The sequence below is a fragment of the Colletotrichum scovillei genome (assembly GCF_011075155.1).
Source record: "Colletotrichum scovillei strain TJNH1 chromosome Unknown Contig00003, whole genome shotgun sequence".
In the NCBI taxonomy this organism is placed as follows: Eukaryota; Fungi; Ascomycota; class Sordariomycetes; order Glomerellales; family Glomerellaceae; genus Colletotrichum; species Colletotrichum scovillei.
The window spans coordinates 4,177,318-4,191,453 of record NW_023336261.1 but is presented as its reverse complement, the minus strand read 5'-3'; the positions used below and the strand labels follow the sequence as shown (position 1 = coordinate 4,191,453).

The 14,136-nt window shown below is 52.8% G+C and overlaps 2 protein-coding genes across 2 annotated transcripts; one reads left to right on the top strand and one right to left on the bottom strand.

Annotated features, from left to right (window-relative positions):
* The first annotated feature begins 2,699 nt into the window (after positions 1-2,699).
* Positions 2,700-6,125, top strand: HER10_EVM0006066 (uncharacterized protein). The gene is made up of 2 exons (XM_035475663.1): positions 2,700-4,866; positions 4,916-6,125. Exons 1-2 carry the CDS (start codon positions 4,373-4,375, stop codon positions 5,946-5,948), a joined length of 1,527 nt encoding a protein of 508 aa, XP_035336092.1. The 5' UTR covers positions 2,700-4,372; the 3' UTR covers positions 5,949-6,125.
* Positions 6,126-10,129: 4,004 nt separating this feature from the next.
* HER10_EVM0012089 (C2H2 transcription factor) lies at positions 10,130-13,265 on the bottom strand (the record flags this gene model as incomplete). Its single annotated transcript, XM_035481492.1, has 4 exons — positions 10,130-10,745; positions 10,817-11,050; positions 11,114-11,902; positions 13,162-13,265. The coding sequence occupies 4 exons, from the start codon at positions 13,263-13,265 to the stop codon at positions 10,130-10,132; spliced, it is 1,743 nt and encodes a 580-aa protein (XP_035336637.1).
* Between the last annotated feature and the right edge of the window lie 871 nt (positions 13,266-14,136).

Here is a 14,136-nt window from a genome sequence, read left to right as displayed (position 1 = left end):
TCGCCGAGTCTCTCATTTGATAGACCAATCGGATGTCCGCTAGCTCCCAGGTAAATAGCGGCAGAGAACGACGGCTGCCTTGATCGCATAAGTCAGCAAAGATAGGGTTAGTTTAGTCTGGACAACCCGTCATTGTAGAGTAAGAACCAGCCAAAGATGTTTCTTCATGAACGACTTGAGATTGACGACCCCGGACCTCTCTTCCTTCAGTGAACTTGCGATCATACAGGCTGTCGATCGAGGCGTCAATGTTGCACCAAAAGAGCCAACAATGCATCCGCCAGATTCCTGTAAGGCAAGGACCTCGGCCAGCCTGTTTACGAACCCTGTTTCCTCCGAATCGACTGCCACTTGAGCTCCGTCTCTCATTAGCCCCGGCAAAGCCAAGTGGCAGAAATCTCCTCGGTTGGACGCAATGCCGGCTCGTCAGTGGCAATCATTCACATTCACTCAAGCTCACGATGCCCGGGCAACAAGTGTACTTGCTCTATTTCGTTTGGTGAAATGTACATTGTAGAGCAGGTCTGGACTGAAGCCTGAGAACGCATGCTCAGTATATTGTCTTAATAGTCATGTCTCCTTAATTTCGGCATTCACCATCCCTTCGTCTAATCAAGTCTGCGATGGTTTAGCTTCTCACCAAAAAACGAATAATAATTACCAGTTCCACACGCAAGTCCTTGCTGTCAAAGCACCCCAATCTCTTGGCTGTCCCGAGACCGCGAGTCTGGCGTCTTCGATCCGGGGCATCAAAAGCAAAGCTACGCGACGCCGTCTCAGATATTTCACAATCGCGATTCAGCCGGATCCAAGACCATTAGGCCGGGAGATGTGATAAGTTCTAGTTAGTGTCTCGTCTAATGCCAAATTCATGATCTGTAGCCGCAGCCCGAGTGAAGGTCGCCAATCGACAAATCTGCAAATTTGACTGTCTTATCCATGCAGCATCCCGTGTAGAGCACGGATCGCCTTGGTCGACTTGCCCCGACTTATGATCTTCGTTTCCGGATGGCATCCTGACATGAGAGGGGAGAAAACTTGGCAAGGGAGCATGATCCGGTCTGTGAAGTTGGCCGTGCTCAACTTCCTTGCGTCGCGCTCATCGAGAATCCCTTCATCTAGCCAGAACCACTTCAGCTCGGACCTTCCCAGATCCTGGCAACGTCGTGGTGTCTCCGCGGAGTGATGATTAAAATCGTCTCTGCTGTAAGACATCGTCGCATTCGATTGCGCCGTACCAAAAAGGAACTCCATGAGAAGGAAGTCTTCCATTACTCGTTAGACCAACCTAGTCCTCTTTCACCGTCTTTTCTGACGTCTACGCAAGTAAGCGGTCAGTGCTGCTAGTAATGCAGCGTTCATGTTCATTGGAACAGCATCGAAGCAGGATTGACGTGGAGTTTGCAGATGGAAGAGACGATTTCCAGATCTAACGCCGTGTAAGCCGATCACCGATCTCCGTGATGGATTCATACTGCTCCGTATCAGGCTCTCCAGACAGGAGCCTCCTCTCTCAGCTTCCGTCTAGTGCTAGCTTCGGCATATGCCCTCGCTTCATCTTTCTATTGCTATACCGGTTACATCTCTCAGAATCCACCGTACAATCATAACCTAGATCTTGAACTCTTCTAGAACAGTGAAACAATCATCAACTCGAATAGATGCAGCTTGGCGCAAAAGGACCGATAACACGCGGTCGAAGGGATAGATAGCTTCTGGGAATTAGACGAGTCCACACCAGACTGGTGGCCTCTGACATGGGAGACGGATGGCACTTTGGTGGCACGTAGTAAGGTGCAAGAATGAGCGAGCCATATCATAGAGCACACTGTACTTGAGATGTGATGGTCTTGCCAAGAGTCATCCTCTCCAGCATGCTTCCGATGTTTCACGAGCACGCGCTAGGCGGCATGAATATCGCGAGTCCCCGTCAGAAAAACATTGTCTTCTCACAATCTGTCATACGAGACGCCTGGGCATTCTAGAAGTCCAGTGCCGTCTAGAACCCGTCATCTACTCGATTTCGCGCACAATAGGTGAGCACTCCAGGCGGTATAAGTGAACCCATGTCGAGTGTCGTTATGATTGAGTCGGTCAAGTAAGGGGTAGCCTCCGGGAGGCGCAGCTGATGGCAGGCCGGACACACGTGGGGTTGACAGCCCCGGCCTGATCTCAGGGCCCAATCGCATCTTCACCAGCCATGATCCAGACCGGGGGACTTGGCTTCACGGAGGGTTGCTCTCGACGGGCGGGAGGGAGAAAGGGCTGAAGACGTTTTTCTCCGTTGCCCGCTAATGACAGGAACACCGGGACCGAGCTGTGCGCTCGCGACATCATTCGCTGCCGACCTTCCAGGGCCCCAATCATCGTGTGCGGGTTGAAACAGCAGCGTACGAGGGGTGGTTCGGAAACGGCTCAGAAATAGCAATCTGGCCACCCAGCTATTGCGCGTAGTGGCTGCGAGAAGAAGCAATACGACATCCAGATAACGGTACTGGTTCGTTTCATTGGGTGTGGCGAGATTGACGAACCCAGAAGCACCGGATAGTAGAGCTGTTGAAATCGGCCTTGAGATATGAGTTGCTGAGTGTGACTTGGGAGGTGTCGTCTGGCTGATGACTAAGATCATCCGTGGTGTGGGGCAGTGTGTCATGGCTCAAGAACCGAATGGAAGTCGCAACTTGCAACTAACACCTGCTGTCAACTCCTTGCCAGCTAACGACTTCACGTCAAAGTACGCCATCCTATTCCATCCGCTTGCATATGAAGCCGCCTCTTCGCTTGATGACATGCGTACCCTGGCATTCACCATCCGTTAGACGAGGTAGCATTGGGGCGCCACCAGTCATGGGAACGCCCAGATCCGATGTGATAGGGACCGGAACCTGACAGGCCAAGATTACCATACCAGAGAGCGGCCGCATCACGGGGGCCTTGCAGCATAGCCTCTGGGAACACGATGGCCTGCCTCTAGCCGTATTAAGAGGCCTGTCCAGGATGTCGAGGTCGAACAGGCGAAAATCGAATTGGGGCCTATGGCGTCCAACACCCTCAGACACGTACGGTTTTATCATGCCCTCGCCCGGTCGTCAATGCGCCATAACGAACCCAAAACCCGTGCGTCCTGCCAAGCTCCAAACAGTTCTCTACCACAGTAACCAAAGAGAAACGAGAAGGCGGCGCGGCTTCGAAGACAACTCGCCAATCCAGATCCTGGATGCAAACATTTCTGATCCTCATCCAGGAACACATTGTCTTCCCCACCTTGAGCCTGCTTTCCGCTACGTCCACCGGCCGCCCACCTCCACCATCATGATGATATTCAGACCAGGGCCGGTTTCTGAGTTTGAATGCTCTCGCCAACAAACACCTTACCGCTCGAATGAAGCTGTCAGCGGCCAACCCGTTCTGTCAAATAACCTGACAGCCTCCCTTGACATGTCATGCTCATGATCGCAGGCCTGGCGCATGACGCTGACGATCATGAAAGGATTCTGACACTGTTGACACCTAGAAGCGAAAGCTGTCTCGGTAGCTTCAAACTGGTTCCGCTGCGTTAGCGGCAAATGACCCCGGTCTCTGAGCCTGGGTTTGCCGCGTCAAACGGCCTAGTCTGCTGTTGAGCCTCCTCAGCCGGAGAAACGGACTTGTCACTCCAGCTGCAAAACCAACAATAGGGCTGGGAGACGATCTCTCCCATAACGGCTCTGGACGAGCGATGCGACGGTGCCGCAGAAGATGACTTACGCAAAGAAGCAAGGCGCCGAAGTCTACTGCCTTCCCGGCTTCTCTCACACAGACTTGCAACCGGCCAAGATGCCGTGGGATCAACGGAGTAGCATCCATCATTCCCTTTTCAGCACCGCCCCGTGGATATCCAATGGACACTGAGAGAGACAACACGACACGACACCACCAGTTCCTCGTGAGAACCCCGGTTCAAGTCGTCAGTGCGGCCTTGAGAATGTCTCGCCAACACTCACTCCTCGCACCACTCCCCCTCCCCCTCTCCGCAGTGCCGTGCCAGGGATGGGATGGCCACCATCGAGACCGAAAGGATATATTGGCCGGGGCTCGCATCACCGTCTTGATGTCACAAGCAGAGTTATGCTTTGCCATTGCCTTCATCCGTTGATTAGGCTCAAGCACGGTCACCACCGCTGAAAAAAACGTCTTTTTGCCCATCCAGTCGATTTGCCCATCCCCCCTCGTCCAGTGTACTCTTCATCCCCGCGTGTACTCGGACCACCTTGGACGCCGCATAGGGAAGGAATAAGGAGGAGATACTCCCCAAACCTCTCCTACACCTCCGCTTCTTAGCAATAGTCGTGGCCAACTCCCCGTTCTCCATGATGTTCACGCCATCTACGATATGAGAATCCCGCCTGTAGAAGTCATTCTCAGTTGGCCGACCCCGAACTTCGTCAACCCAGTAACGAGAGGCCCGGCCAACGAGATCGTTGCCATCATCCTACTGGCCATCGCCACCGTCATCCTCGCTATCCGGATCTATACACGACGATGTATCACTAATGGGTTCGGCTGGGACGACATTCTTGTCGTGCTGGCCTTCATTCCAGCCACGGGCTTCGTGGTGCTTGGAGTCATAGCTACGAACAGCTATGGTTGGGGGCGGCATGTCTGGGATGTGCCTACAGAAACTATTACAGGATCACTTCAAATCGGCCTCGCCAGCCAGATCCTGTTCGACCTGGCAACAAGCTTCACCAAGCTGTCCATGTTAGCTCTGATGTACAGAATCGCGTGTGCAGCATCAAACAAGTTGAGGGTGCTCGTCGTAGCACTTCAGGTGCTAATCTCCGTCAACTGCATCGTCTTTATGCTGGTAGCTATGTTGCAGTGCCGGTAAGTTCTCCATTGATGGTGGAAGACGCGCAGTACTGACATATCCAAGGCCTCTCAAGCTCTACTGGACTCTCTCGTTGGAGCCGCAGAACTGCATCAACGAATCCGCCCATCTTCTCGTTGCCGGAACCATCAATACCGTCACGGACTTCCTGGTGGTTCTCTTACCCCTCGCCCTCGTGCGTATTGTATATGCCGACAAGCTCACCTCAAGACAACTTACCATTGTCAACCTCTTATTTGGTGCCGGATTCCTCGCATGCTTTGCCGGTGTTGCTCGCACATACTTCACCTGGATTATGACTACGGAGCCCGATGCCACGTGGAACGCCTGGATCAACTGGCTTGTATCTTGCCTTGAGCTATTCCTCGGCATCATTTGCACCAGTATTCCCTCTACAAAACCCTTCTTCAACAAATACCTTCCCAAGTTCCTCGGCACTAACGCACGCAAAACCCGCGCGACGACGGAACCAGTACCCACCGACAAGGCCACCACCGGTTCGGCGAGAACCAGTCAGATGTCGAACGAGCCCGCAGTGAAGGAGCTCGACGTAATTCCCTCAAAGTCCTCCGCAACCAAAAGGTTTAGCGAAGGGACGCTGAACAAGCCGTTACCGGCAGTGATGAAGAATCACTCAGTCTACACCATCAATATCCAACTGGACGAAGCCAGTCTAGGCCCCGCTGATAGGTCACCCGACAGGAGAAGGGCCCCGGGGGGTCGGACGACGGAAAAGTCGGACATGGCCCGGCGCCAAGCCGTCAATAATTTCAGCCGCCCAAAGATTCAACACATGAGGAGCAATTCAGAGCCCTCAAGTCAGCACCGGCCCAGCTTCAGTGCTGAAGACGGCCGACCTGACAGCCACCTTACCAATACGTCGGGCGAGAGCAGTCGTCACAGTCAGATCCTTTACGAAGTTGACGACGTCGTCTATCGTGAGAGCATCCGTCAGAGCATCGACGACCTCGAGGCAGGGATTCGCTATGGTACATACGACCGCAGCAGTTACACCGCCGTACCCGCGCCTCTGCGGAAACACGCGAAATCAGGATCTGTCGGTACATTCGGGGGCTAATTGACGGGCCCAAAAAGCTTGTACATTGTGTGTATAAACCTTGCAGACGGGAATATCCATTGTTGTTTCTTTGGAGGTAAAAGACCAGGAAGGGGCGGCTAAAGAATGCTTGCTCAAAGAGTTTTACGATACACCCTCAGGACATCAGTTCCTGCATTTCACTTCCCTTTACGGCCATGTTTATAGTTTCTTACCTATTTAAGCTTCTCGGGAGCCAGACCCGAGCTTTAGTCAACGAGGTCAATGACTAGTAATTCAGACTTCTTCCCTGTTTGCCTTCGTCGTGCCGACAACGCCGCCATCTGCCCATTTGCCTCCCATCTCATTTTTTTTTGTACAAAACTCTCAGTCAGCTCTCGCCCACCCCTTTTGTTGAACAAGGTGAACTTTCGTCCCGGCTTGACCCAGACGGCCACCAGGAATGAGATTCTGATTGGCTCAAACATCGTCCATTCACTTTCCGTTTCTTACAGAACAAAAGCGTCTCACTTCCGCCCTCCTCCTCCTCGGCACCGTTCCCGAAGGCGGCGGCGGCCGAAGCGTAAAGGGCAGAAACTCTCGCTGCCGTCTTGTCCGCTGACCATATCATCAGCTCATCACTTGCGTTTATCGAGGCTGCCGCTGATCATCATGCGGTCCTGCTCTTCTCTCTCACTCTCATTACCCCCGACTTTTGTTCTTGGGCAAGCATGATTTTCTTGGCCGTCCTCACCCCCAATGATAAGTTATTTTCCCGCGACGGCCGCCTCGATAGAGACCCCTCACGTGCATACATTCCCGTTAAAATTCAAAATGGCTACATTCGTCGACGATGACTGTCCCGCCCCCTCGTCATTGACCAGGACATGCCACTTACAGATAAGCTGTGCCATGCAGAAAGGGACAAAGAATATCTGCATACTATTGCAGCATCCCCCATAGAATGCGCGTCAACGTCCCACTGCAGAGTGCGACCTTGCAAATTCTCACGTCCTCCATAAGTCCACCTCCACGTGGCAGGCTGCACAAGCCTTCGACACCATGGTCGCTTTCCTCCCTCCCTTGCGTGAAAGTCTATCCTCCTTCCTTTTTCTTGTTCTTACTAGCCGCGAATTGCTCTCGCGCACGGCCTACCAGAGCAGAAGGAGAAGGAAGAACGAGGTGATGATCTCAAGAGATGGTGGGAAAGTGAATCTCTAGATCGAACGCTAGTCATCGCGAAAGGAAAGGGGGGGGGGGGGGGGTATTCGTGTTCGACCGAAGGCGATCTAGTTGATAGTCGCATCCTTCTTTGCATGAGCGAGTAACATTCCTGTAAAGGGGGTAAAGGAGCCTCCTTCAGGACGAGAGTCCGTTCCGACTTGACTTACACTTTCGTACTCTATCAAGGCTGTGGCTTACACTCTCGCTCTCTCATACACATAACCAAACAGCATACGCGCAAGGCCGATCAAACAGAGTCTAGCTAGACTCAAGACCAGAAATAAGCTACGGCAAGCGGTGTGAAAAGGCTATAATGGCATATCATTAAGTAAAAGAGGGGGACGAAGGCCGTAACTACATTGGAAATTCATCTGGTGATCAGACTGATGATCGTCGCCTGTTGCGAGAAGTCTCTTCCGCGCGCTTGAACCCTGGACTCGCCTCTTCGGCCTTTTCTTCCTGAATATCTGGAACTCTGAGGTTTAATGTGTTGCGCAACATTGGCAATCACGAGAAACACACACCCCTCGGAAAGGCTTTTGTTCGTCCTCATCCATCCTCGTCCATCCTCGTCCCTACTTTATGCGCGGGCATGCTCTTCCCGCTCCTGTGTGATTTTCTCTCCCCGTGTCTCTTTGTCGCCACAACATCAGACTCGTTTCCCGTACACACATCAACCTACCCGCCCACACGTGTGCCTAGATTCTCCTCTCAATCTCAACTTGATAGTTCGATCATCATCCAATTCTTGTCTGATGTTCATGATCCCCTGTAAAAGGTTGTGGCGTTCACCTCCTGATCGGCTTCAGGGGCTCGCTGCGCAGTCGGTGATCTTGCGAGCCATTTAGCATGCTCAATTTGTGTTACTCGAGCAACTTTTCTAGCTTTTCCATCGTGTCTTCACAGTCGTGGAGTTCCCTGTGTTGAGGAAATCTTGTACACGTCAAGCAGGGGTTCCTAGACTGGATCTATCATGTGCCTATCACATCTAAGAGAACTACGACGATCGTAACATACCCATTATTGGAAAGAACCTCTCGTGTAGCCGAGCCCTACAGTCGAAATCTATACTCACATCACCAACCTTGCTACAAACCAAACCTCTTTAGCCCCCACCATCCCAACACGGCGAACTATTCAATAGCCGACATACTCTTTCGTTCCCAAGAAACTATCACGGCCCCTACCTGCGCGCCAGCGATTGTCGGCTAGCTACAAAAGTTGAAAATCCCATCTTATTCTCTTCCCGCGAGGCTAGGCCGTCCCATGCAAAATCACGATCACGTCCCCAGAGCGGTAGACGACCACGCCTCCACCAGATCTAGAGAGTAAATGTAGAGAAAGAGGCTATTGAACCCCACACCCACGCGTTACTCCCCTGGAAGAAACCCCGTCAATAACGCAGGATGCGTATAGACCTTGTTAATCCCAGCTCTTCTTCTCCATACCACCTCTCCCCCATTGTTCCATTCCTTTGTAAGGTTCCTTACCCCTGACCATATCCTATCGAGGGGTCATAAGCGGGGAGTGCTCACATCTATCATCGACCCCTCTACCACTATTGAGCAGAGAGGTTCTCCAATACTATTCGGGAGATCTCGTGTCGACGCTGGCGTTGTCCGCTCAATCAAGAATCTCGATTCCGCCTACCCCAATAAGCTCCTCCTCAGCAACACCATCTACCAACCCCTACCAAGCAAATCGTGATCACACCCCAAAGCCAGAAGATCGCACCCTCGAGCCATGATCTCGGAAACCATGTGCAAGACGTGGGTAAGCATTATGATGCCTCATAAAGGAAACTAAACTTCGTTGATTCCGGTCCATCGACCGCGCGTCGTATCTTTCCAGGCCTTGGTCGTGGATACTGTAGAAAAGTACCTACACCTCATCGTTCTACGCGTCGGACTCCCCAAAGATATGAAGCAGTCATACAGGGAGAAATGAGTGGAGGAGAGGAAAGGATGGGTTGAAAGGGGGAAATCGCAAAAAAATGCAACGAGGCATAGATCTAAACGTACCAGATGAAGCCAAGACCAGAGTTCGCTAAACTCAACTCGTGTACTGATGCTTCTAACCATTCTGTGTGACAGGGAAACACTTGGTCACGCTGTAGTCACGGTATTAAGATGGACATTCGGTTGAACTGGACTCGCCGCCCTCAGATACCAGGGACACCATAAGGATGCTTCCGTATCTCGGAGCCAGAATATGAGCTGTAGACAGTCCCTAAAAGGTCTTACTCGCACTCTGCTGGGAACGACGACACCACTGCACTTCAAGCACATTCAGTCCATGTGAGGCCAGGGGACCGTAGAGATTCAACTCCATTTTCTTCTTTTTTAACTATTTCCCTTCTTCGTCACCTATATACTCAAATAATCTAATTCCAGTTGCTGTTGGTCCATTTCGATCGAGTCTGTAACTTGCCACAGTTGTGGCGGAGCCTCGCGCTGTGAGGGTCTTCTCCAAAATCCAGTTCCAAAAACAAATACAAGTTCTGTTGTGTGTCGAGCGTGAGCTCTTACATGTACCCTCTTCTAATAAGTCCATCGTGCGTAAATCAAAACAGTGTGCCTTCCCTTGCATCGCAATCGCACTTCCTCCATCTGACCGCGGCGCGGGGGCGGCGCGGCCCTCGCTAGAGCGCATTTTGTTGGCTCTTTGAGTACTCCTTGCGGTGTCCGTTGGCTTCAATCCTGGGTATCCATTGCCGGGCGGCATACGATGTGTATCCATCCAAGGGTCTGGATTTATCCAGAGTGAGAGAAGCTCAGTGCGACACGAAGTCCTCGTGATAGCGTGATGGTACCCCGGCGACATACAACGTCCACAATTTAGAGGATCGAGTTGTAGTCGAATATGCCTGATGCGCTTGCATTCAAGGCTGGTAGCATTCTGTGACTGATGTAGTCAAGTTCTGCAAGCAATGACTGGTCAGTGGGAAGTCTTTTTTATCGATGGTGTGAAGCGGGCTTTTACGGACCAAAAGTAGGTATTCATCCGGCGTGGACGTAGTTTCCGTGGAAGGGGACCTTGGAGTCCATGGGTTGAGCGGTAAGGTTGTGTCCGATCTTGCCCATGGCGGACAGAAGGTTGTGGGCGTCCTTGATGAGCTGCGAGTTCTTCATGTCCTCGGGCTGGTTGAGGTCACGAACGATGTTCTCAAGAGCCTGGCGGTGGGCCATCCACTCCTCGATAAGGGGCTTGGAGGAAGGCTCCTCCTTGACAGCAGCCTCCACGACGGCCGCCTTGGCGGTGACCTTGCGGGAGGGTGGTGCGGGTCCGACGGTGGCGGCCTTGGGCGCATCCTTGCGCTTGCGGCCCTTGGAGCTCTGCTGGCCGTTGCTGACGCTGGTAGGGGATCCGGGAACGCCGTTGTCATTGTGAACACGGCGCATGTGGTCCTTCAGGTTCCACTGGCGCGGGAATCCATTGCCGGGCATGGCACGGTCGCATCCCTCATAGGAGCACAGGAAGGGCTTGTCGCCGTGGCCGTGCATGGCATGAGCCTCACGCTCATGGCGGAGCAGGCAGGCAGTGGAGGAGAAACGGGCATTCTCGCAAGAGTCAATCTTGCAGCGGTAGGGCTTCAAGTGGGAGTCCACGAACTTGCTGCACAAGAAGGGGATGGTTAGTCTCGGGGGACGGGGCGGAGATGGAGGCGAGGACAAAAGCCGACTTACTCATAGTTGCACTTGAGCTTCTCGGGCTTGTGGTTGCAGCTGGTTTCTCCTTCCCATGGGCAGTGGAACAAGCCATCGGCTTGCGGGGTCGCGTTCTTGTACAAAGGATGGTCCCGGGCGGTGTCACCCTCGTTGGTAGGCCGGCGGCTGGGGAAAGCAGGGGGCAGTGCGGCATCGCCGACGATGGTAAGGACGCTTCCAGCGAGCTCGTCGCTCATGAACTTCCCGTTGGCGCTGTACAAGAGTGTCTCGTCAGAGGCTGACTCTAGGCTAGAGCAGCTGATCTGAGGAACATACCTTGGAGACTGGCTTTGAATAATCGGGGAGACGTGCTCCGAGTGTGACGGCGAAGACATGAGGGGGGCGGACAGCCACGAGTCCTCAGTGCTTCCGGCCGGCGAAGACAGGTGCGACTCTGTAGGGCTAAAGGAGTTCCAGGAGGCAGAGGGAGAGTGAGCACCCAAGCTCGAGTCCGGGTCAAGCTGCATCTGAGCAGGCACAACGTGCATGTTCAGCTCGCCTGAGGGCAGGCCATCGGGCATCATGCCGAGCTCCATCGAGTTAAACCATTGGGACGAGACGGCGCTCGTATCCGTGTCCAGGAAGTAGGGGTTCACGTCCATCATTTGGGCGCTGGGCTGAGGTCCGTAGACCGTGGCATTACCTGTGATGTCCATGGAGGACAGCTGAGCAGATACTTGAGCTGACGCGGCAGCAGTCATTCTGGTGGGTCGTGCCTTGGGAGATGTGACCTTGGAAATCCGGTGCTTGCGGCTTCCGGCTGAGCTGCGCGAAGTTCCTCTCCGCATGGGCTCGCTACCAACAGTTGCGGGAGCAGTCCACTTGCTCTGCAAATCCTCGGTAGTTTGGCCCTGTCCTCTGGGCGTGATGTGGCCATCAACTTGGAATGAGTAGTCCTCGGAGTCTCCGGGGTGGGCAGATCCGTTGTCTGAGAAGTCTTGAAAGTTCTGTGCACCTTCTCCTGTCGTTTCCCACGAACCACTCAGGGGGTCCGATGGTCCTGTTTGAGAAGAAAAGGAAAACATTCCTGAGGGTACCATTTGTGCGTGGAAGAAGCTATAGTCGCTGAAAGGGGGGGTTAGTGTGCTGTTTCTCCACTAATCATGTGTGCAATGCAAAACAAGTAAACAAGAAATCATCTCAGCATGGTACAACTTTGTTCCTGTAGTACAAGCATGTTAGCAGATTGGTCTTGTGCCTCATAGGTTCGGAGTTATGAGTTGACAGACCAAGCGAGCGCAGATCAACATGATCATGCCAGTATACAGTCCAGGGAAAGATGGCGAGAATGGTCCAGTGTGAATCCGCGGATCAGATATGTGGAACTCCAGGTGTGTAGTAGTAAACAGAGATGGGTCGTAGATCCTCATGGTCAAGAGTCGTGAAAAATAGAAGTCCTTGGTAGTGTGCTGTGTTGTTGGTGTCGCAGTATTCAAGGTACGATCAAGTTTCCTCAGTGCGATTACGTTGTCCTCATGTCGGTTCAGAAGGCGTGAGTAGTCGTGCAAGGTCCTAAAGATGACGAATGATGCCGGTTGTGTTGATGAGCGAATTTCCAGAAAACAGCGGGGTAGCAAGTCCCGTCCATGAAGGTGTACTGCTGGGTGAAAGCAGACCAGGTAATGCCAAGTCGAAGCAGATGATCGAAGCAAACGGAAATCCATGAACAGAGAGAACAGAAGCCGACGCGTGCTGGAGCACCGTAATAATCCAGGGTCTATTTGTCGACATATGCCATAGTCAAGCCTGAAATAAGGCAGTGGCAAGGCAGTAGAACCGGCATATCCAATGTCGTTGGGAAAAGGTATACAGGGAAGTCCATCCAAATGCGAAGCTGGGCAGCCTCTATAGCCTCGGGCGAGACGTCCATGAGTTCCAGTAGGTCATATCCATGAATATCCATTGGGGAAAGGTTTCCAGGTATTGTCCAGGTTTGTTTGGTGCGGAATATTCCAGTGGAGTCCAAGTTGCTGCTTGTCTCAGGTTTGCTCTTGTCGGGCAGTACTCACCGGTAGAATTGTAGTATCAAATATTGTTGATGACCGCGTCTGGCACGACGGGCAAGAGGCTAGGCCCCTGCACTGCGGTCTCCTGTGTCCAGTGGAATGAAAGTATGTCCCAGGCAATGATCCTTCGGAAAGTATCCAGGCAGAAAATAGTCCGGAAAAAGAGTCCATGGGTCGATGTATCCTTTGAGTTTGAGTGCCTCCGCGGCGGGAAAGATCTGGTTGGTAGAGACGCGAAGAAACTGTACATGAAGCTTGCAAGACATGACTTAAAAAGACGACGGACCACCCTGGGAACAGAATAAGAAAAGACAATACCTAGAAGGTGTGTGGACGTCGTCCAAATCAAGAGAATTGTAGCCAGGCATATCCGGGCGCGGAACAACAAGGGCAGTCATTGATTCCTCGGGTCGCGTAGTCATGCAAATCCAGGGCAATGTAAATCAACTCGGCTGAGTTGTGTCGTGCGTGAAGATACCAAAGAAAAGAGCAAACACAGCGGATCACTTGTTTGCGACGTTCCTTTGGAATGCTTTGGTCGAGATGGTGTCGAGTATGGTAATCCTTGGGTGGCAAGATGCGGAAGATCTTTTTTGATCTTTCTTAGCTCAGGTTGGCCGTTTGTTTGAGGGCTGGAAGGGATGTAGGCGGGTAGAAGAAGAGAATATTGGCGCTTGTTGGGTTGCCAGAGATCAGCGATGCAGAATGCAGAACAAGTTGGGTAGGAATGAGGTTGCGGGTTGGGCTGAAAGAATAAGAAGAGAAGCAGACGTCGGGCAGGGACAGAGGGGGTCAGCGGGTTTTAATGTTGCGGGACGAAGCCATGTCTCTGCTGGCATTCGCACAAACGAGCGAACGAGATGAGGTCTGTGAGGGGGGCATCCAAGGGGCTGCGGGCATGGCAGACTCGGGAGGGGAGGATTGGGGGTGGAGCTGTCCACCACGTCGACATGCGTGGTCCCCCCTGCCCATGCTCTGCTGGCCAGAGACAACCCCTGTTCCGAAGCATTGGCGCCCTTGGTTTCTGCAGATGGGTGCTAGGCCAAGGCAATAGCAATCACATCTTGAAATATCTTGTCCACCACTCATTTCCAAGCCCATCCAGTCTCATCTCTCTGTCTTATGTCGTGGGCAGCTGCTGGCCAGAGTGTCTGGACTCCTGGCAGCATCATCTTCTCAGCTTCTGCTGGCTGCCTTGGAAACAGACAAACATGCGGCCAGCGTCCACCGCCGAATCGCCGACCTCGTCGTATCCAATATGTGCCTTGGTGTTGGCCGTCACAGAAAGACCGC

Bases quoted from the DNA above. Each gene is read 5' to 3' on its own strand.
- HER10_EVM0006066 (XM_035475663.1), top strand. From the start codon at position 4,373: ATGAGAATCCCGCCTGTAGAAGTCATTCTCAGTTGGCCGACCCCGAAC. The intron at 4,867-4,915 runs GTAAGTTCTCCA...GACATATCCAAG, and splicing joins GTAGCTATGTTGCAGTGCCG to GCCTCTCAAGCTCTACTGGA.